We start from the raw sequence: 26,502 nt of genomic DNA, 5'->3' as shown, positions 1-26,502 counted from the left end.
AACCCAGATCTCCTGAGTCCAAATCCCGTGCTCAAGAAGTGAGAAGGACCTTAGAGGTCATGAAGTACAATCCCCCTTCAAGTATTGGAATCCCCATTTTTCAGTGTTCCAAGCAGGTAGCCATTCAGGATCCACAATACCACTTGTTAACAAAGTAAATTGCGTTTGATTTCAAATACCTAAGAATGGAGACAGAGACTAACTGCTCTGACTCATCAGAGATCCAGGAAGTTAAATGAACTTGGGCATATTGGTTCTTGGCAAATTGTAGCATAGGCAAATTTGTTGTCACTTTCCTCATTCTATGACTTCTCACCCTTCCCTCAGTATCAGCCTTTCCATCCACTCACTCTCTGTGTGGTCCTTCCCCTTCTAAACCTGCTCTGAAGAAAGGGGCAGTGCGGCACAGTGTAAGGAGGACTGACTTGGAATTAGGACAACTGGATTCATATCTCAAACTTTGAATTTATAAGCTGTATGAGTAATCATGGACAAGACATTTTACCCCCTCATTCTCAGTTTCTTCATCAGAAAGATGAGGATAATATTTCCATTATCTACCTTGCAGGGTTCCAATGAAGAAAGTGCTTTGTAAACCTTAAAACTTTGTAGAACATGAAATAATAAAGAGTGAAATGAGCAGAACCAAGAGAACATTGTATACACTAACAGCAATACTGTCCGAAGAATAACTGAATGACTAAGCTATTGAGTATTATAAATATTTAAATCAGCTACAAAGGACCTATGAAGGAAGATGCTATCTACCTCCAGAGAAAGAACTGATAAATAGAAGTATGCATAGTAAGGTTTTACATATATATAACACATATACATATATATGTGTACATACACACACATATATGTGTACACACACATATGTACACATATACATATACATATGTGTACATATATACGTGTGTGTGTGTGTGTGTGTGTGTGTGTGTGTGTGAAATAATGCCCTTCTCTTGTGTGGGGTGGGAAGAGAGGGATGGAGTTTAGAACTTAAAATGTAACAAAAAATAAATTAAATTAAATTTTTAAAAAGAGGTTTAAAAAAACTTTAGAGAAATTAATCCTAGACTTTTAGTATTGGAAGAGACTTCAGCAGTATCTAGTCTAACTCTACACTTAGTGACCTGTCAAGTGGTCATCCAACCTGTGTTTGAAGACCTATAGTGAGAGGAAGCCCACTACCTCTTAAAGTAGCCTATTTCACTTTTGTACAGCTTAACTGTTAAGAAATTTTTCCTGAGGGACAGCTGGGTGGCACAGTGGATAGAGCACTGGCTCTGGATTCAGGAGGACCTGAGTTCAAATCTGGCCTCAGACACCTAACCCTTACTAGCTGTGTGACCCTGAGCAAGTCACTTAACCCTATTGTGTAGACAAAAAAAGAAAAGAAAAGAAATTTTTCCTGAAATGCAGACTTCATTGTTTTCCTTGAGACTTCTAACCATTGTTCCTTATTCTTACATTTGGTGGCAAACAGAACAAGTGTAGTCTCTCTTCCCCATAACAGCCCTTCTAGCACTTGAAGACAGCTATCACATCTTCTGATCCTTTTCTTCTCAAGGCTAAAAGAAAAAAAAATCCTTCAACTCTTTTGACTGTTCCTCATTTGACAAATGAATTGTAATTATTACCTACTACTTAGAAACAAGCTGTGATCTGCTGATTTTATTATTACTACTAGTAATAGGGAATTAATTCAAGAAGCATTAATAAGTGCCTACTATGTGCAAGGCATTGTGATTTGGGATACAAAGACAAAAATGAAACTATCCATGCCTTCAAGGATACTTCCTTTTCACTTGAGCTGAGCTTTGAAGGGAGCTAAGAATTTTAAGAGGCAGAGATAAGGGAGTACATTTCAGGCAATGAGGAATAGCTTTGATGAAAGGCTAAGACATGGGAGATGGCATGTTGAGTTCATGGAATAGTTAGTAGGCCAGTTTGGTTGAAATGCATGTGAAAGAGAAGAATACGAAAAATTCTGAAAAGGTGAAATCAGATTGTGGAGGGCTTTGAATATCTCACTGATAAATTTGCATTTTTCTTTTCCTAGAGGTGTTAAAAAGCCATTAAAGATTTTTGAATAGAGGAGTGATATGATCAGACTTATGTTTTAGAAATATTGATTTGCTGACTGGGACCAATTAAAAGCTATTATAACATTCTAAATGATTGGTGATGAGGGACTAAAGAAGGGTGTTAGCCTTGTGAGATCAGAAAGGACCAGAAAAATTGTCTTGCAGTAAGTTATAAATGGCTAATAGTTGAAAGTATTATCCCTAATGAGGAAATTTTTATTTTAGTAGGGACCAAAATGTATAGGAAAAAAATTTAAATTGTGAAACTTCAGGTACCAGCAAATAGGTAGGGGATAGTTTGGGGAGAGAAGGAACCTTCTCAGAAATGCACACGGAGTAAAGCAAATTCCTGCCTCTGTCTATACACAAGTTCTATCCTATTGATGACAAATTTCAGGTGTTCAATTATAATGGTTACAAGTAATGAAGTAGAAATGACAATAAAGAGAAGAAAGATGGGGAAAGCAACCAAGTTGGATCAAATATGGAGAAGATCCACGCTAGAGTATATACAATTGTGAGGGCTTTGAGGGGCTGGTTTACAAGGTATATAAAGGAGAGGAAGATTGAAAAGACACGGGGAAAAAATTCTCAAACCATATTTATCTAAGAAAAAAAGATGACTGAGAAATCATTAAAACTAGTGCTCTATTTACCTACTCTCCAGTTTATATAAGTGCATTATTAGGGTCATCTGAAGACTAATTAAGGGCATCCTTGATGAGGGCATTAGTAGAGAATAAATCAGGCCTTCCCAAATGATATTCAACAATGAACCACATCTTTGCCATCTCACAATTGGCTGAAAGATTTAAACAATATATGATGCCATTGTGCTTCGCAATTCTTGATTACAAAAAAGTATCATATTTATTAGAACAAAACACCACTTTATAAACTCTGTTACAAAAAAGTGTTTCCCATCCACATATCAAGGTCATTCATTATAACTTGGAAACTAACAACAGAAAATCCTACCTTGTGATCATCTAATAACAATCATCAAATGAAGCCTAAAACTGGGAGAGATGTATGATGGCTAAAAGTATTTGCCACTGTGATGGAGATCTAGTGTAGAGTCCAGACTGAGGAGGGATCCCCAGTGGATGGTGAGGTTCTCTGTTTGCAGATGGCATTGTGCTGATTGTATCAATTCCCCAAGACACTGTAGAGTCTCCTAGAAGAGATCTGCAGTCACTAAAAGGAGGTTAGTCTGTCCATCCACACAAGAAAGACCAAATCAATGAAAAAGTATCTATTGCCTGTATTTCAACATGCAACAACTTGAAATAAACACCCTATAAAGATTATCTAATTGTATCTATATTTAGGACACACAATACAGATGGATAGTGAGATAAGACCAGAGTTGAAAAAGAGAAGGAGGGAAGACAGAGGGGGGAACTTTTGGGAAACTGCAAATCTCTTTCAACAACTCCAAGTTTCCCGTAACAGCAAAGTTCTATTTTTTCAGCTCAAATATTTTACCAGTATTTCTGCATGGCAGTGTATGCTCTGGGGCTCAGTTTCCCAACACCACTCAGAATAGCAGGTCAGGTACCCAGACCTGAGTTAATACTTCTCTCCTTCAGAATTCTTTGGGTAACTCTCTGGGATTGTGAATTCTAATACTATAATTCATGAGCCTCCATCCAGTATTTCCCAGTTTCAGTTAACCAGTTAGCATCTCTTTCACAAAGGTATATTTACTAAGAAGGTATGGCAAAGACTGAAGCACAGTACAATGACATCCTCCAGTCTTGAGATTTATTCATTTTCTTCTACACACTCCTCTCTGGTCCCTGGAAAGAAGAGATTCACACCAAACTTGGCTGCTACAAATCATACCTACCCCCAACCTGGGAGGAAGAGGTAGATACTTCCTGGCCCTGGTAACCTTAAGTATATCTACTCATTTTCCAGTCAGCAGCCAATTAAAAGGTTTTTCATCACCAGGCATTTGCAGGAAGCAGTCAGAGGATACCTGAGCCTGCTCTAAAATGGGGGAAAGAGTTCCTCCATTATACAGGCCTATAGGTTGGCTTGCCAAGCCTCCATGTAGGTTGGTAATAGACAGGGAATATTGTACATGTTCTAAGGACTGAATTTGCATTGGCCAATATGCCTATTGCAGCAGTGACAACTGGAATAAAGAACCTAAAGATGAGTATCACTAAAGGGCAAAGGAAAGATACATGGTGGTTGTAAGCAGGCAACAATGTATAACTGAAGAACTCCAAAGAACAGGAATAAGGAAGGTCATCAAAGGATTTTATGACAGAAAGAGAAGATGGGCTGGTCATAGGATAAGAGTGAGAGAAGACAAGAGTATTCCACTTGTATAGCCTGATGTTAGGAGAAAGCAAGGAAAGACTCCAACACACTGGGTGGACCACTGTGGTGAGCTTTCGGAAGGTTATAAAGTTGCACAGGATGTACAGGCATAAAGGGGTTTCCATCTGTATCATTGGAGAGAATAGATGAGATAAGGGATCCATTTGAGCATCAACTTTTTAACACCTTTGTTTCTGTCTCTCTCTCTCTGTCTCATCTCTCTCTCTCTCTGTCTCATCTCTCTCTGTCTCTCTGTCTCTCTCTCTGTCTCTCTCTGTCTCTCTCTCTGTCTCTGTCTCTCTCTGTCTCTGTCTCTCTCTCTGTCTCTGTCTCTCTCTCTCTCTCCCCTTTCCCTCCCCTCTTTACTTTTTCCGTCTTGCCTTCTCTCCTCCACTACCCCTTCTCTCTCAATCTGCAGCTCACCATTCCCCTCTAGTGGCCAATTTAACCAGTTTTCACAATTTTCCACAGTTCTCTGGGAACTTTACTAAGTTACTTGTGTTTTTTGCAAATCTGCTATGTTCCCCCAGGAGACAGTAGGGGAGAGAGAGGTCCAACCTCAGCACCAGAACTTTTAAAAAATACCTGCCCTGCACTTTCATCTTCAAAGTGCTATGCTCCCATTAATTAATCAGTGGCACTTAGGGCTTGAGTTCTGAAGCTCTGCTGAGCCATCTGTCCCCACCACCCCCTCCACCTCCCTGGAATGGTGACAAGAGAGAGCTTCTGGATCCTTTGGGGATGTGAAAAGAGGCTCTGAAGTCCAGTTCTCCAGCATGCCATCTGAAGTCCCTTGTCTATCCTGTTCAGAGTTTAGGGAATTGTTTTTTCAAGATTAAAGCTCTGTGGTACCTTTGGGAATTCCGTGATGGGCCTTGGTTCTGGGAGATTTTATAAAGTCAAAGTCTCCCTATTCATATCTTCTTGGTAACTGGGGACTTAAAGGAGCATTTAGATCTTCCTCATGATGGATTTCTCCTGGATGTCAAACCAGGATTAAAGAAATTGGAAAACTGGCTTACAATCTGTGGGGTAGTATAAAGAGGCCTGAACACTGAGGTTCTACTTCCAATTGTGCTGATAACTATGTGACTCCGGAAGCTGCAGAGGCAAATTTGATTAGGCTCCATGAAAGGAAAAACTTCCTACTAATCAGAGCTGTCTAATATCAGAATAGACTGTAACATGGGGCAGTTAGTTCCCATGTCTGGGAGGTCTATAGGGTTGAATGTCATATAGGGGCTTCCCCCAAGCTAACCTCTGGGTCCCTTCCACTTTTGAGAGTCTGTGTCCTTGGGAAAGGCACTTCTCAGTGTGTTAATTTCCTCATTTATAAATTGAAGGCAGTGGACTGCAGGATCTTTATGAAACCTTAAAGCTCTGAGATTCCATTATCTGAATTTCTCTTCTCTAGATGCTATGTAAATGTAGATACCCTGGCAATCAGCAGGAACCCATTTGGGACATTAACATTAAGTAAAACCCTTTTCCCTAAAGTCAGGGTGAAAATCTTCTGAATCAGGTGGATTGAGCTCAAGGACTAGTATTCTTTTTTTTCCTAATTGTTTATAGAGTGAAACATATGGAGCAAAACTAATACCCTCATTTGGTCTCCTCCACAGAAAATGCCAAGGACAGATTCCTTTTCTTTCAAGGGAACTCTTGGTGCTGGGGCACAAAGCCAGGCTGCTGTCCTGGAAACTGAAACCTGTCTTCAGCCACTACAGCTTGCTCAGCATAGAAGCTAGAACGAAAAGCCACCTCTAGCCTTTCTGTCCCATTTCTCTCCCTCTCTCCTGTCCCAAGCTAGTTGAAGCTCAGATCAAGTTCCAGAAAAGGAGGAGGGACAGGGAGAAGAGAGACAGGGATATCCAAGGAAATGATACTTCCGTGGTCAGTTCTTTTCCTCTTCTCCTTGATAGAATTGTCAAATGTCAGAGCAAAGGGTTTTTAGAGCACAGAACGTCAGAGCTGGAAGGGCCTTAGAACACAGAATGTTAGAGCTGAAAGGGCTTTAGGATATACAATGTCAGAACTGAAAAGGAACCTTAAAGAAAGTCAGAGATGGAAGGCAGCTTTTCTACAGTGGACTTTTTTTTTCTTTCCAAAACTTTTCTAAAAGCAGGTTTGGCTATGTCACTCTCCCATTCAAAAATCTTGTTGCTTAGGATAAAACACAAATTCCTCAGCTTGGCATTTAATTCTCCTCCCCATCTGGCTTTTACCTATCCTTCCAGTTTCATTTCATATTTCTCTTCTTCATATATTCTATTTTCCTACCAAACTAGAATGTTAGCTGTTCCTCAAGCTTTTTTTTTTAAATAAGTATTGTTGTCAATTATACTTAAAAATAATTTTTTGCATTCATTTAAAAATTTTTGAGTTCTAAATTCTCCTCCCATCCCATCTGTTCCCCAAAGTTGACATGTTTTCTTCCAGGCTTTGTCTACACTATTTCTTATGCCTGGAATGTACTTCCTTCTTACAATTCACTTGCACCAACGCTAATTTAAGGTATATCTTCCTTTTTGAAGCTTTTCCAGACCTCCTCATTTATATCACTTTCTTTCCATCTTCAAAGTACCTTTTCTTTACATATCTGTGTATATTTTGTCTTTTCCCAGAAGAATATGCCTTGAGGACAGGGTCCATTTGTCATTTTTTGCCTTCTATCCCCAATGACTATCAGCAAGCAGGCCTTTGGTAGAGAAAAGGAATGCAAAGGCCAGAATGATCTCTTGAGAACTATCTGATGGTACTTTATTTTAAAGAACAGTTATGAGCATTAACTCTGTAATAACTTGGGAGTTACTGCAAATTGGGCCCTGAACTGTGAAGTATCATGCTGTATATTTGCCAAAGGAGAAGGAACACTGGACTCCTTTGAGCTAGGGCAAAGTGCCTTGACCATAGCAGTCTACCTTGAGACCCACTCAATGTCCAGACTTCTAACTTCTCAACCCCCCTGACAACTGCCTTCCTACCCTGAAGATACCTCTGCCTGCAGTTCTATTCTTCTGAATGGTGAGTCTCTAGCCAAGATTACCATTTTATGAGGGGCTCAAGCCATGTTCTCTTCACTCACTCTCTAAACTTCACCTTCTTTCCAGCAGAAGGAGATAGGCAATTGATCTGGTACTCCCTCCCAACTCTGTGGCTCCCCTTTATGTGCTGTCCTCCCTCCTTTGAATGTAAGCTCTTTTAGGATAGAGGCAGCATTCAGTCAAAGCAAAAACATGTTGTACGTGTATCTTATTGAGAAATTACTCAGCCCAAAGATCCTAAGATGCTCCTGGAAAGTAGTTCCTCCCACTTTGGACTGTTTGACTGAAAGTTTATAAATCAAGAGGCAAAATAAAAGGTTTCATTATCAGCAGCTGGTGGGCAGTTGATAGGTGACTAGCAACAGAACCAAGGGAGATACATGCATACATACATACATAGGATTTTACACAGCCTTAAGGCAAGTGGCAAAAGGAATCTCTCAGGTGAGGCTACTTGGGCATTTTCCTTATTGAATTACAGGAACAGGATGTCAGGTCATTTTGGGGGAAGTGATGTTTTAAATGGAGTTTGGATTTGTAAACTTTGTTTCCTGGGCAGTTAGGTGGTGCAGTGATTAGAGCATTGGGCTTGGAACCAAGAAGATTCATCTACATGAGTTCAAACCTGGTCTCAGATGCTTGCTAGCTGTGTAACCCTAGACAAATCACTTGGTCTCATTTGCCTCAGTTTCTCAGCTGTAAAATGAAATCTTTGCCAAGAAAATTCCCCCAAAATGGAGTCAAGAAGAGTCAGCCAGGACTTGTTGTCTAAGGATTTACCAAAGATCATGTTTATTCCGGTTGTTAATCCTATCAGAATGGGATTGGAGGTCTACAAGATATTGAAGACCTCCTTCCAGATAGAATTAATGGGCTTATCTTGTTGAATAAAATATAGAATAAGTGTCTGTATTTACACATTCCTGTAGCTCCCTTTGACATCTAAAGCCACTTTTTCTGGGGAGATGTTTTCCCCAAATTTACAGCACTCAGGTTTTATCCATTTCTTCCACAATCCCCAACAATACTTGCATTTGTGGGGTTAGGATGGGGTGAATGGGGATGGGGGCTAAATACTTGTATTTGTATTTGTTTACAAATACTTGTATTTGTATCCCTAGTATTTACTGCAGTGCCTGGCCATAAGTGCTTAAAAGATGCTCTGTCTAGCCACTTGATACTTGGTCCCCACACATTTCAACACGCATTTCTAGGTTTTGCATAAATGGCCTTTCCATATCTGGAATGCACTCCTTCCATCTCCTCCTCTTCAAATTCTCTAGCTTCCTTTTCAAAGAGCAGTTCAGGTGCCACTTTTAAAGGTTTTTTTCCATTCAACCTATTTATTAGCACTCTCTCATTCTCTAAATTACTTTGACAATATTTTTCATTTACTTACTTGTATACATAGTGTATCTGCCCAGTAAAATGTAAGCTCTTTGGGCATAAGGACTGTTGTGTCAGTATCTAGGATAACACTTTGCCCATATGAACAAACATTAAGTTGAGTTGAATCCTATTGAAGTGTCTCTCTCAAGGTCACCACAGCAAATGCTGTCCCGTTCTAAATGATTACTTTCAAAACTGGACAGCTCCAAGGGGAGCTTAAACAGGGACTGGGTCAACGTCTCCTCCTCATCCAACTGAATTAGCCTTGTGAACTTGGGCAAGTCCCTTTCCCTCTGGGTTTCAGTTTCTTTGTCTGCAGAATGATATTATTTTTTTCCAAGTTCCCTTCCAGCCCTAACGTTTTATACTTAATGTTCTGAGGTCTCTCAGCCCTGATATTCTTTCTACATTCTTAGGTCCCTTCCAGTTCTAAATCTTATCGGGCGAACTCTTGCCCTTAGGGTCAGCCGGATCTCTTTGAGGCTAGACTCACCTCGGCCTACAACTCCCAGCATGCCCCGAGGCGCACCTCCTCCCACACTTCCGGCGTGCGGCGGCCGCGGCGGGTAGCGAGCCAGGGCGAAGGCTGCGGGCGGAGGGCGGCGAGTGACAGGTCGCTGCGGGGCCGGAGCTGGGGTCGGAAACTGCACCGGGGTCTCTGGGGACTAGCCTCTCCGCTTCTCTCGCTCGTCCGCCCGCGGTGACCTTCATGGGCCGCGGGCCCCCAGGCCCGAGGAGGCTGAGGCGGGCCCTGTGAGGCGGCAGCGGCGGCGGGCGGCTGAGGCCGAGGGAGACTGAGGCTAGCGAGGCCCCGGCCCGGCCGGGCGCTGAAGGAGGGCGGCGATGTTCGTGCAGGAGGAGAAGATCTTTGCTAGGAAGGTCCTGAGGCTTCACATCTGCACCATGGAGGGCATCGAGTGGCTGGAGGAGGTCACCGAGGATACCACGGTGGAGAAGCTCAAGGAGCGCTGCCTCAAACACGTAAGAGCCCCCGCGAACCCCGGCGGACCCTGCCTCCTGCCCCTCGCTCGGCTGCCCTCATCCCCATTCACTGCGTCCTAACCCCACATTCCGCGTCCCCTCTTTCCCACAGATGAGACCCAATCTGCTGTCTGTCCTCTCCTCCGTTTACATTTTCCTTCCCCCGTTTAACCCCCCTCTTTTCTTTCCTTTTCACTTCACTCTCCTCTTTTTCACTGCTATTTCTTCCTCCATTCTTCCTTCTTTCTCTCCTTTTCCATACTTATAGTTTTGTCTCCTTGTTTTTCATCCTTTCCTAAAGTTTTTTTCACCTACTTAATCCACTTTCTTCCTTCTTCCTTTTCACTCCTCCCATTTCTGTTTTTTCTCACACTTAACCTCTCTTTCTCCCCCTTCCTTTTCTTCCTTTCCTCATCTTACAGCTTATTCCACCAAATAATAAGTATTAAATGCTTATTATGAAACAATCCCTACTTTAAAAAGGAGCTTACTTTCTGATAGAGGAGTAAGCAAGTATCGGCATAGATATAGGGTGTGTGTGTACTCAGGAATAAGAGAGAGAGAGAGAGAGAGAGAGGTATATAGGTACATATATGTGTATGTAGATACAGTAAATGTAAAGAAAATAAAAAATGCAGAGTAGTTAAATTTAAAATAGTTTGAGAGGGAAGGCGCTGGAAGTTCAGAAGCCCCACCCCTTCCTCTAATCTTTTCACATTTTTCCTGTTTTTAGCTACCTTCTACTTTTTTTTTCCACATTTCTCCTCCCCAGTTATAGTTTCCTGTGACTTTTTTCCTCCTCCATTCTTTTCTTCTATCACTTGCTCTTTGCTAATTTTCTTCTTCAATTTAAACCCACAGAGCTCATTTTTCCATTTCTTTTTGCCCATTTATATTTTCCTCCCTTCACTAAACCACTTTACCACTTTACTTCTTTTCTTCCCCTCTTATATTTTAATTTCTTCTTATTCTCTTTCTCCTATATCTCTTCTTTCCCTTTTTTCCTCCTCCAGTTTTTTTCCCTTTTCCTCCTTCCCTCCTTTTACTTTTAATTTTTCACCTCATATCCCTTTGCTCTGGTATATTTCCTTGATGTCTTTCAATAACGCTTAGTCCATGAACTCATTTTCACCCACCTCCATTCTGTTTTCCCTGGCTTTTCCTTCTTTCTCTTTTTATAGTACACTGGGTTCTAGTCCTAACTTTGCTACCAACAAGCTATGTAACTTTAGGCAAGGGACAGCCTTTCTGGACCTCAGCTTTTCCACCTGCAAAATGAGGTGGTTGCACCACATGATCTTTAAAGGACTTTTCTAGTTCTGTCATTCTGTTATTTTCTTCTTTTCTAAGGAAATATGGAACTATAGAGAGAGATAGGTAGGACACTAGACACTTACCCTTATTATGTAATCTGCTTCAACTCCTTTGATGAGTCAAGGAAATTTTGAAAAGGATCTTTATATTCCTCTGTCACTTCAGTGATGTACAGTAGGGATGAAGAGGCAGCCTGGTTCATTGGCTGTGTGACCTTGTATGACCCTTAACCTCTCGTTGTTGTAGGCAGAGAAGGTGCTAACTTTCATTGGGAGGAGGAATTTCCTAATTATAAAACCTGGCATTTTGGACTTTTCTTGTTAACGGTTATTTTTGTTGTCTGTTGGCCAAAGCAGGGTTTTTTTTTTCTCCCCTTACCTGAAACCACTAAAATTTAACCTCTCCTCTCCAGGCGTTCCTCTTTAGTTTGAAATTAGTACTTTTAAGAAAAAGAGACCAAAACTGATTCCTGATTTCTGATTTTCTGAGGTGACCACACTTTTAAATTTATTGCACACAAACGAAACGTGTGTGTGTGTGTGTGTGTGTGTGTGTGTGTGTGTATATCATATATTATATAACTAATGGCTGAAATGAATTCCTGGAGATTTATTCATTTCTGTGATTTAACTTTATAACACTTACAGTTCCGTAGACCAAATTTATAAATGCCTAATTAAATAGGATACTTGTCACTATGGTTACATAAAGTGTTGTGCCTGAGGCTGTCGCCTCAATTAGAATTGGGAGAAAAGCAGTTGACTGTGTCATCACGGTAGCCCCTTCGTGAATTATTTATGTAATATTCATGTTACAAAGTATACTTGACTATGTAACATGTATGTTGTAATCCATATGTGATACATTAATTATCCTTGCATGTTAAAATATGGATAAATTTTATCCCAGAGATTCCTTGTGTTATGGTAAACCATCTAAACCAGATTGATTTATAGTTGTTTTCAGAGATTAATGAAAACTGTTCTGTGGAGTAGCTATTGTTATAGGGTTAGCCACTAAAGTATGTAGTGTAGTGTGTTAACTGTTTACTTACTTGGTATAGAACTATGGAGGGAGAGAGAACAGGACGTATTTCATTTTAATTGTTGAGAAGGCATTTACATATTGAAAAGAGCCCTGGTTTTTGAGTCCAAAGCCTTAACTTAAGTTCTGGCCCTTTCACGTTCTTGTGTAACTGAACTCGATTGTTACTTCCCTTCTTTAAGCCTCAGTTTCCTTATTCATAAGATGGTGATGATAATATATTGCTTGCCTCAAAAGGTTGTTTCATAGAAAGGGCTTTATAAACTTTAAAGTATGATAGACATATGAGCTAAAAATTAGGTGCACAGGTCAAGACAGTGATACTTAATGTCCTGGTTCTAGAGGTTATACATTTAAGATTGCTTCCTTTTTTTTTCCCTGGAAAATTCAGTATAGTCCTTAGATTTCTGGAAGACTAACAGTGTACCCTTTAACCAGGAAAATTTGGACACAACCTGCTTTTCTTGACACATTTTAGTCTCTGTGTATAATAACTGCCAGGCTTTGCTGTTGTTTCTTATACAACTTTATTATGATAGTAGATGATCTTGAAATATATTTCTACTTAAAAAATTAAAAAAAGATTAACTGAATTAAGTGCTTTCGAAGTTCACACTCTAGGTGGTTAGTAGGCAATAGCTTACTTGTCAGTGACGTTTAGTTTAGCAATTCTTTTTAATTGATAGTATAGGTTTACATTACTATTATATTTTATGAAGGGGGATTAGGAAATGGAAAATTCTTCACTGATCACAAATATGTGTTAATGAGTATACACCTTAGGGTAAATTAGGCAGCCAATTTAGATGGGATGCTAATTTGTATATTCCTGAAATTTATTATTCTGGTAGGTACTATAGTACATAGTTATTGTTGTTTTTTTAATTAAATTCTTTAACTTGAATTTTTTCTTCCCTGTGTAGCCTCCCCAGGTGTATGAGACAGGCCACCAAAGGTATTTCACATTGAGTGAGTGAGACATAAATTACTGTGTAATGATAGCTAAGTAATCAGAAGTATTTCCACCTCCACATCCCTTACCATTCTACTGGATTTGAGCTATCCCCTTAGCTGCAGTCAGAATTCATTAGTCAGGGAAGTGATAATTCTGAAGTTGTATATGTGAATGTCACCGTGGAAACCAGTTCCTGAATGTCACCTATGCTGCAGAGCAGTAATGCCAGAGTGTATATTTTAGTTTATATTATACCTTCTCATTTTTCCCCTGATATATACTTAGCCTATCAATGATTTTCTTCCTCTATCCCTGCCATCTTTGATGAAAGAAATGGATGTTCTTTTTTTCAGCATCTAGAAATTTAATAATATTGTTGTTATTTAAAGATGATAATATTAATGAAAGGATTACCTTTACAAGACTGTCTTTTTACAAACTAGGATCACCATTGTGTTCTAGATCTTAAACTTTTTAAAAAATGTCAAAATTAACCCTCTTGTCTAATGGGTTTAGTTATGAAAAATATCTATGATATTTTTGATGTATATGTTAAAATCTCAACTAATTGTCTAAACTTAAAAACATGGTTACAAACACAGTATTTAGATCATATCATTAATATGAAGGCAAACAAGTTCTTCTAGAAAATTTAGTTAACTAGCTAGTCAGTAACAATAACTTAATTACATTGAGTGTGTACTTTAACCAACCATGGGACAGCTAAGCTAGGTAGGATTGATGCTGGAAGAGTTATGAGTTGTATTGGTGACCTAAATGTAGATATCTTTGTTATGGCCTAACTACCACACCCTGATCTGCTCTAAAACAGCTTAACATGTAATAGTGATTACTCATTCTTAGGTTCAGTTTCTTAGGTCTTGTTCAGACTCACCAGACCAGTTTGAGGGTTTGTATTGGAAAATTAAATTTCATAAGATAGGTTCTAAACTTTATAATTCAGATATCCCACTATAAAAAAAAAACAACAAGTATTGTTTCTGGGAATAGAGCTATTTTATGGTTCAGAGTGGAAAAAAGTTCATTTCTGCATCATAAATATTGACAGCACATTTAAATGGAAAATGGCTCTTACCCATTTTACTTAAATGGTCATCTCATTCTAAAGTCTTCATAATCATTCTGTGTTACTGGTTTCCATCTAGGGGTAACAAAAAAAGAAATGATACAAAACTGGCGTCTCTAAAAAATGTCACAGTTTATAAAAAATGTCAAAATGCGTTAAGTGTTTTTGAGAGTTTATAGAACATTGTACCTTCACTGTATTTCTGTCCTCAGTGACTTCAAGGCAAAATGGTAAGTAGTCAGGAATGAATGTCAGATATGACGGATAAAGTTTATATAACTGAGCCATTTGGAAAATATAGTTGTTTAATAGGGGCTAAAAATTCTCTGATCATAATCATGTGGTGGCCTACTTATATTCAGGTAAACAGCAGTCTCCATTTCTTTATTTTCCAATCTGTAAGAGGACTTATCTGGCAAAGATATTGTCAATTAGCTAATTACTTGTAAAACGCTGAACAAGCTATTTAACTTGATATATTATCCACCTCATATTAGGGGATTTTACCACTTAGCCCTGATTAATCAATATTAATAATCATGTGAGTATGAAAATATTAATTTTGTTCTAAGTTTTAAAGTGTTTTTGTTTAGCTTTAATAATGACCAGCATAATAATTTTTTCTTAACTTTTAGTTCAGTGTCATTTTCGGTGTTTTTGTAGCTTGTTGAAATAATGGATACATTATTGATTTCAGTATATATTTTCATATTACAAATAACATTTTTATATGCTTTTCATTTTATATTTGTTGAATAATTGTTCTTGTTGGAAGAGCTTAAATTCCTGAACATATTTCAACATATCTAGTATCAGTCAGTCAGTAAGAATTTATCAAGTGCCTACTCTGTGCCCAGGCATTGTACTAGATTTTGGGAAAACAAAAACAAAAGCAAAACAGTCCCTACCCTCAAGGAGCTTACGTTGTAACAGGGAAGACCACATTTATTGAGCACCTGCATTGTGTATACAAAGATGAAAGCAGTCACATCTCCTGCCTTCAGAGTTTATATTCCAGTAAAGATGGTTGATATACATACAGTTACAACCAGTCATTATATGATAAGGGTGTGTGCTTAGCAGAATTCTTCTAAATAAGTCTAGATTTCATTTCCCAGCCCGGCATAAATTTTCTATATAAAACTCACATCTGCCTTAGAAGGAATCTGACAAATTATAAACTTAAATAGTACAGCCAAGTAGATGAGCAGTAGCAATCAGAAGTCTGCAGGACTGCATTTTAGAATCACTGGCTTATGAAAGAAGAAGTTTCTAAAAGAAAAAAAGTTTCTTAAGGATTGTGTCCCTGAGTTATTGATATCTCAAGCTATTATAAACAGCTAGGTGGTGCAGTGGATAGAATTCCTGATCTGGAAACAGGAAGGGTGTGAATTCAGATGTGACCTCAGACACTTAACAGCTGTGTGACCCTGAGCAAATCACTCAACTCTATTTGCCTCTGTTTTCTCATCTGTAAAATGAGCTGAAGAAGTAAATGGCAAACCATTCCAGTATCTTTGCCAAGTAAACTCCAAATGGGGTCATGAAGAGTTGGATACCACTGAAATGACTCAACAACAAGCCTCTGAAATATGGGTGCTATTGTAATAGGGTTTTATGTCTAGGTTTGTGTTCAAACTACAATTTGGTGCTTTTATGAAGGAATAAAAGTTTAGTTTTAGTTTTAGTGGTGACTTTAAAGTAAGAAGAGAGATTATATATTAATTTTAGAAATATATTTGATCAAATAACATTTGATTACTCATGGCAAGTTTTTTTCAGCCCTGGTTATTTATACTTCTTAGTTAAAATGAAAATGAAGAGATTTACCAAGAAATCCTTTATTTTTATATAAGAATATTGAAGTTCATAAATGTTTTATTTTTGTTCCATGTCTTTGGTTCAGTCTGACTGATGGACTTATCTGATTACCTTCGTTGACTGCACTTTTGCCTCAATAAAATTTGAACCATTATGTGTTGAATGGATGCAACTAGATACTGATGTAGTAATATTCTTGAAAGTTATCACTGTAGGTCAGTGAACACTGTTGTATAAAGATGAGTCAGCGTGAACTTGGATGTATTTTATCGTTTGTCGTAATGCAGTGCTAAAATAGACAAGTCAAGCGAAATCGTGAACTACTGTATGAACCCAGGCAAAGATATAGTACATAAAGATTATTATGCATACAAGACATGTTGTGCTTATCACAATAGAACAGTCATGTTGTCAGTCTCAATTTACACTTTAAATATTGCGTTGGATTACAAAGATTTTGTCTCGTTTTTTTAAATGAAATAGGAGTTGAGACCCTTTTAATTTTAAATGGCTATTTCTAGACTCCATTGTATTTGATTTGTCAAGAATTATGAATATCTGGAAATTAGTTTTAGGAATGAATTTCTAATCTTTAATTATTTTAAGGCATTGTGAAAAGTCGGAGGAAATGAGAAGGAAAGCGAACATTCAAAACTTTTTTGTGAGGATGAGGGAGTAGCAAGATTTTGGAGGTAATCAAATCATACATGGCTAAGGAGGAAAGAGAAAGCATTATTATTGTACATATGCATATGGTATATTGTAGATGGGGTTGTATGACATTGCTTAGGGAAGAGATCCTAGAAGAAATAACTTGTATGTGAATGGAAATCTTGGCTCTAAAATTTGCTGTGTGACCATTAGCAAATAATTTAAATTATCCTTGCAGGTTTTGTTTGTAGAAAACTGATAATTGCTGAATGTGCCAGAACTGAAAGAGACTAGTAGTGTTAAATATTCTTTTCTTTTCCCGGTATTATGCTGGAGTGGTTAAGTGGGTGAGGTTCTTTTTTTTTAGGAATATTTTAATTTAATATAATTGTTTTATTTGTGACATCTTTGGCTCAAAAGATATCTCCTTCCCTCCCCGTTTATCTGTAGGAGAAAGAAAAAAATAAAAAGCAGAAAACATTAATTAAAAAAAACCTTTAGATTCTTTGGGGTAGTGCTCTTAAAACCACTTATTCCATTTCATTTATGATATCTATTATTTTGAAAACCACACATTTTTTATCTACTGTTTAAAATAGGATATTTAATATAAATTGTAAAAATACATAAATAGGATATAAAATGAATATTAAATAGGATATAAGATAGGATATTTAACATAAATTGTAAAACTGCTTGACTGACTACTCTTTATGTTTATTTGCAAACCATGTAATGTGCAGAAAAGCTCTACTTTTTCTCTTTAACTATACTGAATCCTCTTGTCATATTTAGCTGAGTATATCTTCCTTGGCTTAGGAAACTGTTCCTAGGTAGTTCTAATTATTAGTACAGTACTCATGTATGAAAGACAGGCAGTGTGGCTTGTTGATTGAGGTCTGGCCTTAGGGTCAGGAAGACTTCCAGTTCAAATTCTAGTTCTTTTACATGTTGGCTATGTGACCATGAGTAAGTTATTTAACCTATCTCTGTCCCAGACAGCTGTCTAAGACAACCAAGTTGCTAATTTGAAATGGTAGATGCAATCCCTCCCCTCATCTCAGTTGTTCTATTACTTTTGAAAGTGCAGCTGTCACACATGTCCCGTGTTGTCCTTCTCTCAATACTTTCATACACCCTACCCATCAAATCGTTGTCAGATCTTGCCTTTTTTTTAACCTTCATACCATGTCTCATATATATCGCCTTCCCTCCATTCACATAGCCATCACTCATGTACACAAACCATCATCACCTGAACTGTTACAATAGCCTTCTGATTGGTCTCTCAGCTTCAGCTCCTCACTCCAGTCCATCCTCCACTTAGTTACCAAAGTGATCTTCCTAAAGTACAGATGTAACCTTGTCACTCTTCTGTTCAGTAAGCTACAGTGGCTCCCTATTACCTCAAGCATCCAGTGTGAAATCTTTGGCATTTACAGCCTTCTCCTTTTCTACGTTTCCAGGCTTATTATACTTTAATCCTCTCAATGCATTTTACAATCCTGCTACATTGACTATTTTCTATTCCTTGCACGTTGCTATTTCTCACTCTACTGACTCTTGCATTTACACTGACTGTAAGTTTCTCTGATAAAGGTGTTATTTCTAAAATATATAGAGAACTGAATCAAATCTACAAAAATAAGAGCCATTCCCCCAAAATGATAAACAGTTAAAGGATATGAACAGGCAGTTTTCAGAAGAAGAAATCAAAACTGTCGATAACCATTTGAAAAACTCCAAATCACAAATAATTTGAGAAATGCAAATTAAAACAACTCTGAGATACTATCTCACAGTCATCAGATTGACTAATATGACAGAAAAGGAAAATGACAAATACTAGAGTGGATGTGAGAAAATAGGTACACATTTGCATTGGCTGTTACTCATGCATGGAATATTCTCTTTCCTCACCTCTCACTTCTAACTGTCTCTAGCTAAGATTCACTTTAGCACCTTCCGCAGGATGCCTTTCCTGGTCTCCCTTACTGCTTGTACCTTCCCTCTAAGATTACCTTTTTTTTACACTGTATATATCTTGTGTATACATTGTTATTTGCTTGCTGTCTCTTCCATTAGAATGTGAGCTTCTTGAAAACAGGGATTATATTTTTGCCTTTCTTTTTATTTCCAGTGCTTAGTAGTGCCTGGCACATGGTAGATATTTAATAAATGCTTGTTGACTGGATGAATGAATGAATGAATGAAATCACAGATTTACAGTACTTTCCCATTCCCCCACCTCCAAACCCTGAAAAAAAATCATACATAAAAATTTACATGTATTTCAGTACTTCAGTGGGTCAGTGGACATTGCTGAGGACTCCAGTTGAAAGCCTGAGAATCATAGTAGAGCTAGAAGGGGACTTTAGGGGACTTTAAAGATAATTTATTCCATTCCCTTGTCTTTTACAAAAGAGGAAACTGAGGTTTAGAAAGATGTTATTACTTGTCCCATTGCACATGGATAATAAGTAACAGAGTCAAAATTTGAACCAAGTTGTTCAATTCCAAATCTAACGGTCTTTCTAGTGTACCATATCACTTCTCATGGCTATTGTTACCCCTTAAATCTTCTTTTCTTCAGCTTAGCATCCCTAATTTCAGCTGGTTCATGTGTGATAGAATTTTGAGTCTCACATACATTATTACATTCAGGAAGACAAAGCAGTTGAGTGAATGGGCTAGAAAGCAGTAACTGCTGCCAGAAGCCCTTTCAAACACATTAGCCTCTTTCTCAATATATAGGCACCAAGTAGATGTTGTCCTAGATTGCTAAAATAGTCCATGTAGTATAGAGTTGAATGTGTGGATAGGAAGGGCAACAAAAAATCCGGGTGAGACCTCATGGTTATCTGAGTGGTTTTCCTCTCTCAGAACTAGTAATGAACAAAAATGCTTTTACTTAATCAGTACTTACTAAAATTAAGCCTGAACTGTGATCTATAAGCAAGAAAGGACAACTAGTAAATGCTAGCATAGTTAGAGCGTGTCTAGGATTGTATTTTATTACCACAATGATTAGTGCAGAAGCTTGGTTATTTCTGATTCTCCTTCTCTGTATTTAATTATTTTTTCTAGTGTGTACATGGGAACTTAGAAGACCCCAAAAGTGTAACACATCATAAATTAATACATGCTGCTTCAGAGAGGGTCCTGACAGACACCAAAACTATCTTAGAAGAAAACATTCAAGATAAAGGTAAGATAACTTCATGATTAAGCTGCATTATAGCAGTACCACTATATAAACACAGAAATTTGATATTTTATTAATTCGCTTTTTGTTAATTATCAATACTGAGAATCAGAATGAAACAGCAAAAAACAAAAAAATCAAACTGCTGATCTTAGTTTAAAAGTATTTTTTGTTTGCTTTCTGAAGTATTTGTATAAAATGATAGAAATATAAACTGAACAATAGACATTTAACAACTTAAGTTTTATGAGAAATTTAATTTTTTTCAGAGCAAAATATAATCCACAGAAAGAGCTTCTGCAGGTTTGGTCAACTTGATAATTATAACTAGAAGAAGGGTCATTTTTATTATATAAACTACCTTTTAATTTACATATGGCAGTAATTTAATCATAAATTATGTGATACTAGAGCTCTAAAGTTCCATATAGCACCAACATTATGTGGTTCACATGTTAAAGTTGAATGTTTATAAAACTGTATACACATTATTATGCCCTAAGTAACAGAAAAGAGTGTGTGTGTGTGTGTGTGTGTGTGTGTGTAGAATGAGAGAGAGGGGAGGGGTATCTTTTCATAATTCAAAATAATCTGTAGTTTCACTGTGTGTGTATTTCCTCCACCAAAAAAGATTATTGCCTTGGTACATGGTTTTCTTGAGTTTCTGTGGCTGAAAAATTCTGTTACCTGGTGACTAAGTCTCTATAAACTTAGCTAAGTTGGTCCTTGAACATCAGACGTATTGGACATTGCTGGGTTCGTACCAAAAGTCTTTTTAGTTTACTAGGTCCTGGTAGGCTTGTACTCTGTAGATTTTTAGATCCCAACATCATCTCCATGCCACAGCCTTTAGTACATATAGCTGTATGTGTGTTTGACAGATAATTCAAATAAGCCCTTATTAAGCAACTATTATATGTAAGTTCTGTTTGAGATTTACATAAGACTCTACCCTCTAGATAGATAGATAGATAGATACATACATACGTATATACATACATGTATACGCTAACCTTAGGGAGGCAGCATGGAAAGACCACTGGATGTAGAGCCAGAATATCTTGGTTCACATTTCAACTCTACTACTCAGTACCTATAAAACCTCAAGCAAGTCACTTAAACTCTCTGGACCTCAGTTCCCTAATCTGGAAGATGAAATAATTATACTAAATTACTTTTGAGGACTCCTCACACATAAGAATGGTTATGATCAACCCATGGAGTACTGGACCTGGAATCAGGAAGACCTGGGTTTAAATCCATCCTCAGACATTTACTAGTTGGGTGACTTTGGTCAAATCGCTTAACCTCTGTGCCTCAGATTCCTCATCTGTTAAATCCTACCCCTGAGGGTTGTTGTGAGGATAAAATGAGATGTTTATAAAGCAATTTGCAAATCTGAATGTGCTCTATAAATGCTAACTATGATGATGATGTATTTTACTTCTTTTGTCAAAATTCTGACATGGCTGTATCTAACTCTGAACTATCATTCCATCTCTTTCTATGCCTCACCCCTCCTAACCCTTATCTTTGCCTTCACTGAGACCTTCAATCCTTCATCCTTCAATAACTTCTCAAGCCATTACACCTGCTCTGACTTCACTTTCCTCCCTTTTCAGAACTTATAGATGATCAATTCATTTCTACACTTTACCCTCAAATCCCTTGCCTCTTGTCATATGGCTGCTCAAATCTTGCCAAACCTCATTTCTTGGATCACTCCCACCATCCACCCCTTACACGGAGAGCTGGAGGAATTCACACAGCCACATTGAGTGGGCACATTATAAATTCGTGACCAGCTTCAACTGACCTTCACTGCATCATAGCAATCCTTTTACTCCTAATTGGTTCCTTATCCTATCTTCCACAGAAGCTATTCCAAACCTCTCCTGATGCCTCCTACAGCTCTCCCTCCTTCCTCTGTCGACTGAAGACCTCACCTCTTACTTTACTGAGAAAATTGAGGCCATTTGATGTAAACTCCATCTTTGCCCATTCTCATCTCAGAACTCCTTGATATCATCCCTCATCTCTGATAATGAAGTGGTTCTTCTCCTTGCCAAGGCCAGCTCCTATACCATCTCATTTTCTCTAACAGACTGAAAATTCAGTCATCCCCTTTCTCACATGAATCTTCAGCTTCTCCCTGTCTGGTTAGTAGTATCTTTCTTAACTACCTTCACACAAAACTAAGTGTCCCCTATCTGTAAAAAACCTTCATTAGAGCTTGCCATCCCCTCAAACGATCACCCTACATCTCTTCTCTATTTCTTAGCCAAACTCCTAGAAAAAGACATCTGTATTCACAGCCTCCACTTCCTCTCCTCTCACTTCTCAACCTTCATCATTCAACTGAAACTACTCTCTCCAAAGATACCAGTGATCTCCTACTTGCCGGATCTGACGGTCTTTTCTCAGTTTTCATCCTTCTCTGTCTGTCTGCTGTATTTGAAATGGTTGACCACCAGAGGAGAGCCTTTTGAATGCTTTCTCCTCTGGTTTTTTGTGGTTCTCTTCCTACCAATCTACTCCTCCATCTGCTTTGCTGGTTTGACATCTGTATCACACTTCCTGACTAGTGTTCCCAAAACTCTGTCCTGAGTCCTTTTCTCTTTTTCTTTTTTAATGGCCTCATTCACACCTGGAGATTAAACTACCATCTTTTTACAGATTATTAAAAGATTTATATTCATCTCAATCTCTCCCTAAGCTTCAACTTCATATCACAAATTGCCAATTGGACATTTCAAACTGGGTGTTCCAGAGACCTCCCAAATCCAACATGTCTAAAACCAGAATTCTTTAAAAGCCACCCCTCTTCTAAACTTCTCCATTTCTGCTGAAGTCACTACCATTCTTCCAGTCTCCTGGGTTCTTAACAATAGTGTTCTCCTTGACTCCTCACTCTCCCTCACTCTACACAATCAGTTGCCAAGTCTTGCCTTTTCTACCTTCACAGCATTTCTCATATCTGACCCCTTTTCTCCACTCACACAGTTGCCACTTTAGTTCAAACCCTCATCATCTCTCTCCTTGATTATTGCAATGCCCTTCTAATTGGTTTCTCTGCCTCCAGTCTCTCCCTGTTCTAATCCATCCTATATACTTGCTAAAGTGATTTTCCCTAAGTGCAAATCTGTCATTCCCTTACTCAGTAAATTTCAGTTGCTTCCTGTTGTCTCTAGAATGAAAGATAAACTCTTCTGCTAAACTTTTAATACCTTTCACAACCTGTCCCCATCCTATCTTTCCAATTTCATTTCTATTATTCCCCCTTCTGAATTCTGTGACTCTGGCAAACTTGCTGTCACTCTCTATTCCTCACACATGACACTCTTTCTCATGTCTGCCTTTATTCTGATTATCTCCCCCTGCCTGAAATGATTTTTCACTCATTTCCACCTCACAAAGCCATATTGTTCTCTGAAGACACAACTCAAACATCACATAAAGCATTTTCCCGATTCTTAGTGCCCTCCCTCCCAAACTACCTTGTGTTTAACTTTTTGTTTGTTTCATATATACATACATTTGTATCTGTGGGCAGCTAGGTGATGCAGTGGATAAAATGCTGGGCCTGGAGTCAGGAAGACTTATCTTCCTGAGTTCAAATCTGACCTCAGACATTTACTAGCTGTGTGACCCTGGGCAAGTCACTTAAGCTTGTTGGCCTCAGTTTTCTCATCTGTAAGATAAGCTAGAGAAGGAAATGGCAAACCATTCTAGTATCTTTGCCAAGAAAGAAGAGTTGAACACGACTGAAATGATTAAACAACAAAATATTTGTATCTGTTTCCTCTATTAGAATATAAGCTCCTTACAAGTGTATATTATTTCGTTCTTTGTATTTGCATCCCAGGTACCCAGCACAGTGTTTGACACAAAGTAGGCCTTAATAAAATATACTTACTAATTGGTTCTCATAGCTTTTCAGATAGTTTTCTGAATCAGTTAAGTCCACCAAATTTTTGCCACTTTACAAATCCCAACTAGTCTTTCTCACTTTTACCAGTGTCATAGAGATACTATATCCAATAGCTTATAGTGAAATATTGCCTGAATCCTGTTATAATTTTCTTTTTTTGTGAGGCATTTGGGTTTAAGTGACTTGCCCAGAGTCACACAGCTAGGAAGTATTATGTGTCTGAGGCTGGATTTGAACTCAGGTCCTCCTGACTCCAGGGCTGGTGGTCTATCCACTGTGCCACCTAGCTGCCTCCTATAATTTTTATTAAAACTTTTGTTAACTAACTTCTGCCTGTACTACTTTTCACAGTTTGCATGCAGTTGTGTATATGAACATAGTATAATTAGTCTTATGTAAATAATAGAGGTGTGTTTCCATAGACTCCTTGGTTTAGAAGAGACTCAGAGAGAACATCCAGGCCCTTTCACCCAGGCAATGCAGCATTTTAATGATCACCGGTACATTTTATGTATATATGGTTTTTTATAATTTTGTTGACAAGTATAATTTTCTTTCAGATGTTTTATTATTGGTAAAAAAACGAGCTCCTCCTCCTCCTCCAAAGATGACTGACGTCTCAGCTGAGGAAAAGGTTAGTTTCGGATAATAAATACTTGCTGATTAATTTCAAATCTTAGAGTCTGAGGCTGTTTATAGTTTAAGATAGATTCTGTTGTTCTTAATACCATTACAGAGCAATAATCTGAATGATAAAACTATTTTCAGGTCCCAGCAGATTATCAATATAGTGTTTTGTTGTTATGGTTTCATAACTTTCTGTACTTCCTGATCTTGTCAACAAATTATTTTTTTTTCCCTGGACACATAACAATCATGCTCTGTGACCTAATTGTGCCTTCTGTAAGAAAGGAGAGAGCGTAGGTGATCTCTGCTATTGTTCAGCTCTTCTCAGTTGCTTCATTGTACCAGTAAGCTAAAATTATTCCTTATGCCCCTCTCTCCATACCTCGGACATCTATGTCAGCCATGATGGAAGAGCACAAATCATCTGGAAGAGTTCAACTATAGTGCCCTTCACTTGATTACTTCTCATACATTGATTAGAAAATCTAGCGCAAAAAAGAGCCTGAGTGAGGAAAGTGGTATTTCAGGATATTATCTCTGTCCCCTACTTTATTAAGACCTTGTCTTTCCATTAATTGAATATGGAGTTATTAGATGTCAATTTTCTTTCATCTTAAGTTGCAGAATAGAGATGTGATTTTTATTAGTATGCTTTTTGTACAACCAAATTATCCTGTGACCAAAATTATAGAGCTTAGTATGATCGTAGGTTTAGATCTGGAAGGGAGCTTAGAGGTCATCTAGTGCTTCCTCTTCATTTTACAGATGAGGCCCAATAAATGGAGTGATTTGATTAAGGTAGTCTAAGCAGAGGTGGCAGAGCCAGGATTCAAACTCAGGTTCTCTGACAATAAATTTAGTGCTCTTTTCACTGTACGTCCTCGTAAGACTAGAATCCCAGGTATTATGACTCCAAGTCCAGAAATCTTGGCCAGCCTTCTTCTTCGCTTTCCTGGGACACCAGTGAAACAACAAAGCAAACCACTTTGGGTTTACTTTTCTTCTTTTTTTTTTCCTACTCAGCAAGCATGCTGGGAAGTGATGGAATGACTAAAAGAAAGATGTATGACTTCCCTGAAGCCATCCTGAGTGGCAGAAGCGATATTTGAATACAAGTCCTCTGAAAACAATCTAGTCTCTTTCCTTCACCAGTGAGATTTGAACTGTAGTTTTTGTGTATTCCTTTATTTTGATTTCTAATGATAGACTCTCAGTGAAATTTAAAATAAAATTGGATGCCAAAGAAAACCAAACCCCCAAAAAGCAAACTACTAGTTCTCCAGCATTAGCTACAAAGCCTAAATTGCATAATAGTAAAATATAGTTTCGTGTTGCTGCTTACACCACAGTTTAGGCATGTGGCCATTCAGGAAGAGCTGTCTTAGAAAGAAAAATCTTCATTCCCTCATAGTATGTTTATGTATATTCATTTAGCTCAGGTCTCTTGAAATAAAAATAATAATAGTAATAACATATCCTTCATGGCTTAAGGTTTGTAGAGAAAGCTTTGTAACGGATTAGAGAAAGTAATCATCCCCTAGAGAAGTGGAAGGCCAAACTATTTTAAGACAGAATTGAGAGGGCTATGCTCATGTACTCAATACACTGAAAGAGTTATTTTAAGATGTCAAGCTGCCTTACCATCTCCAGTTGGGCCAAATTGTGAGGGAGTGGCTTTGGGCCACTGTGTGACCTCTTATCTTTAATTACACCTGGCCTCTAGCACACACATTGAATCAGCCAAAGTATTGCCATCTACATCTCTAGAACACACTCTTCTCTTGATGAGAATTACTGAGGGGAAAAAGTCAGTTCTCAGGTTACATTTTTGAGCATTCACCAAGCTGTCTTTCTTATTACTGCATACGTAAAGGCCCTATATCTAATGTATACCAGACAAATTTTCTGTTTTGTTACTATTTATCTGACTTTATTTAGCTCTATGTTGTTCATGTTCTATTTGTTTTTAGCCTTCACCTTTGACATATAGGTGTTAAGGAATCTCAATGAACTGGAAATACATAGG

At 38.0% G+C, this 26,502-nt stretch overlaps 1 protein-coding gene across 1 annotated transcript in view; it reads left to right on the top strand.

Moving 5' to 3' along the window:
- The first annotated feature begins 9,413 nt into the window (after window positions 1–9,413).
- Window positions 9,414–26,502, top strand: part of UBAC1 (UBA domain containing 1) — a 35,270-nt gene continuing 18,181 nt past the window's right edge. The window contains exons 1-3 of the mRNA XM_020981867.2: window positions 9,414–9,841; window positions 19,801–19,921; window positions 24,410–24,483. Of these exons, the coding sequence (XP_020837526.1) occupies window positions 9,704–9,841; window positions 19,801–19,921; window positions 24,410–24,483 (333 nt within the window). The 5' untranslated portion in view covers window positions 9,414–9,703. The remainder of the gene's footprint in view (window positions 9,842–19,800; window positions 19,922–24,409; window positions 24,484–26,502) is intronic.

Source organism: Phascolarctos cinereus, unplaced genomic scaffold (genome assembly GCF_003287225.1).
Source record: "Phascolarctos cinereus isolate Bilbo 61053 unplaced genomic scaffold, phaCin_HiC Scaffold_2;HRSCAF=192, whole genome shotgun sequence".
In the NCBI taxonomy this organism is placed as follows: domain Eukaryota; kingdom Metazoa; phylum Chordata; class Mammalia; order Diprotodontia; family Phascolarctidae; genus Phascolarctos; species Phascolarctos cinereus.
This window is presented reverse-complemented; position numbering and strand designations above follow the sequence as displayed.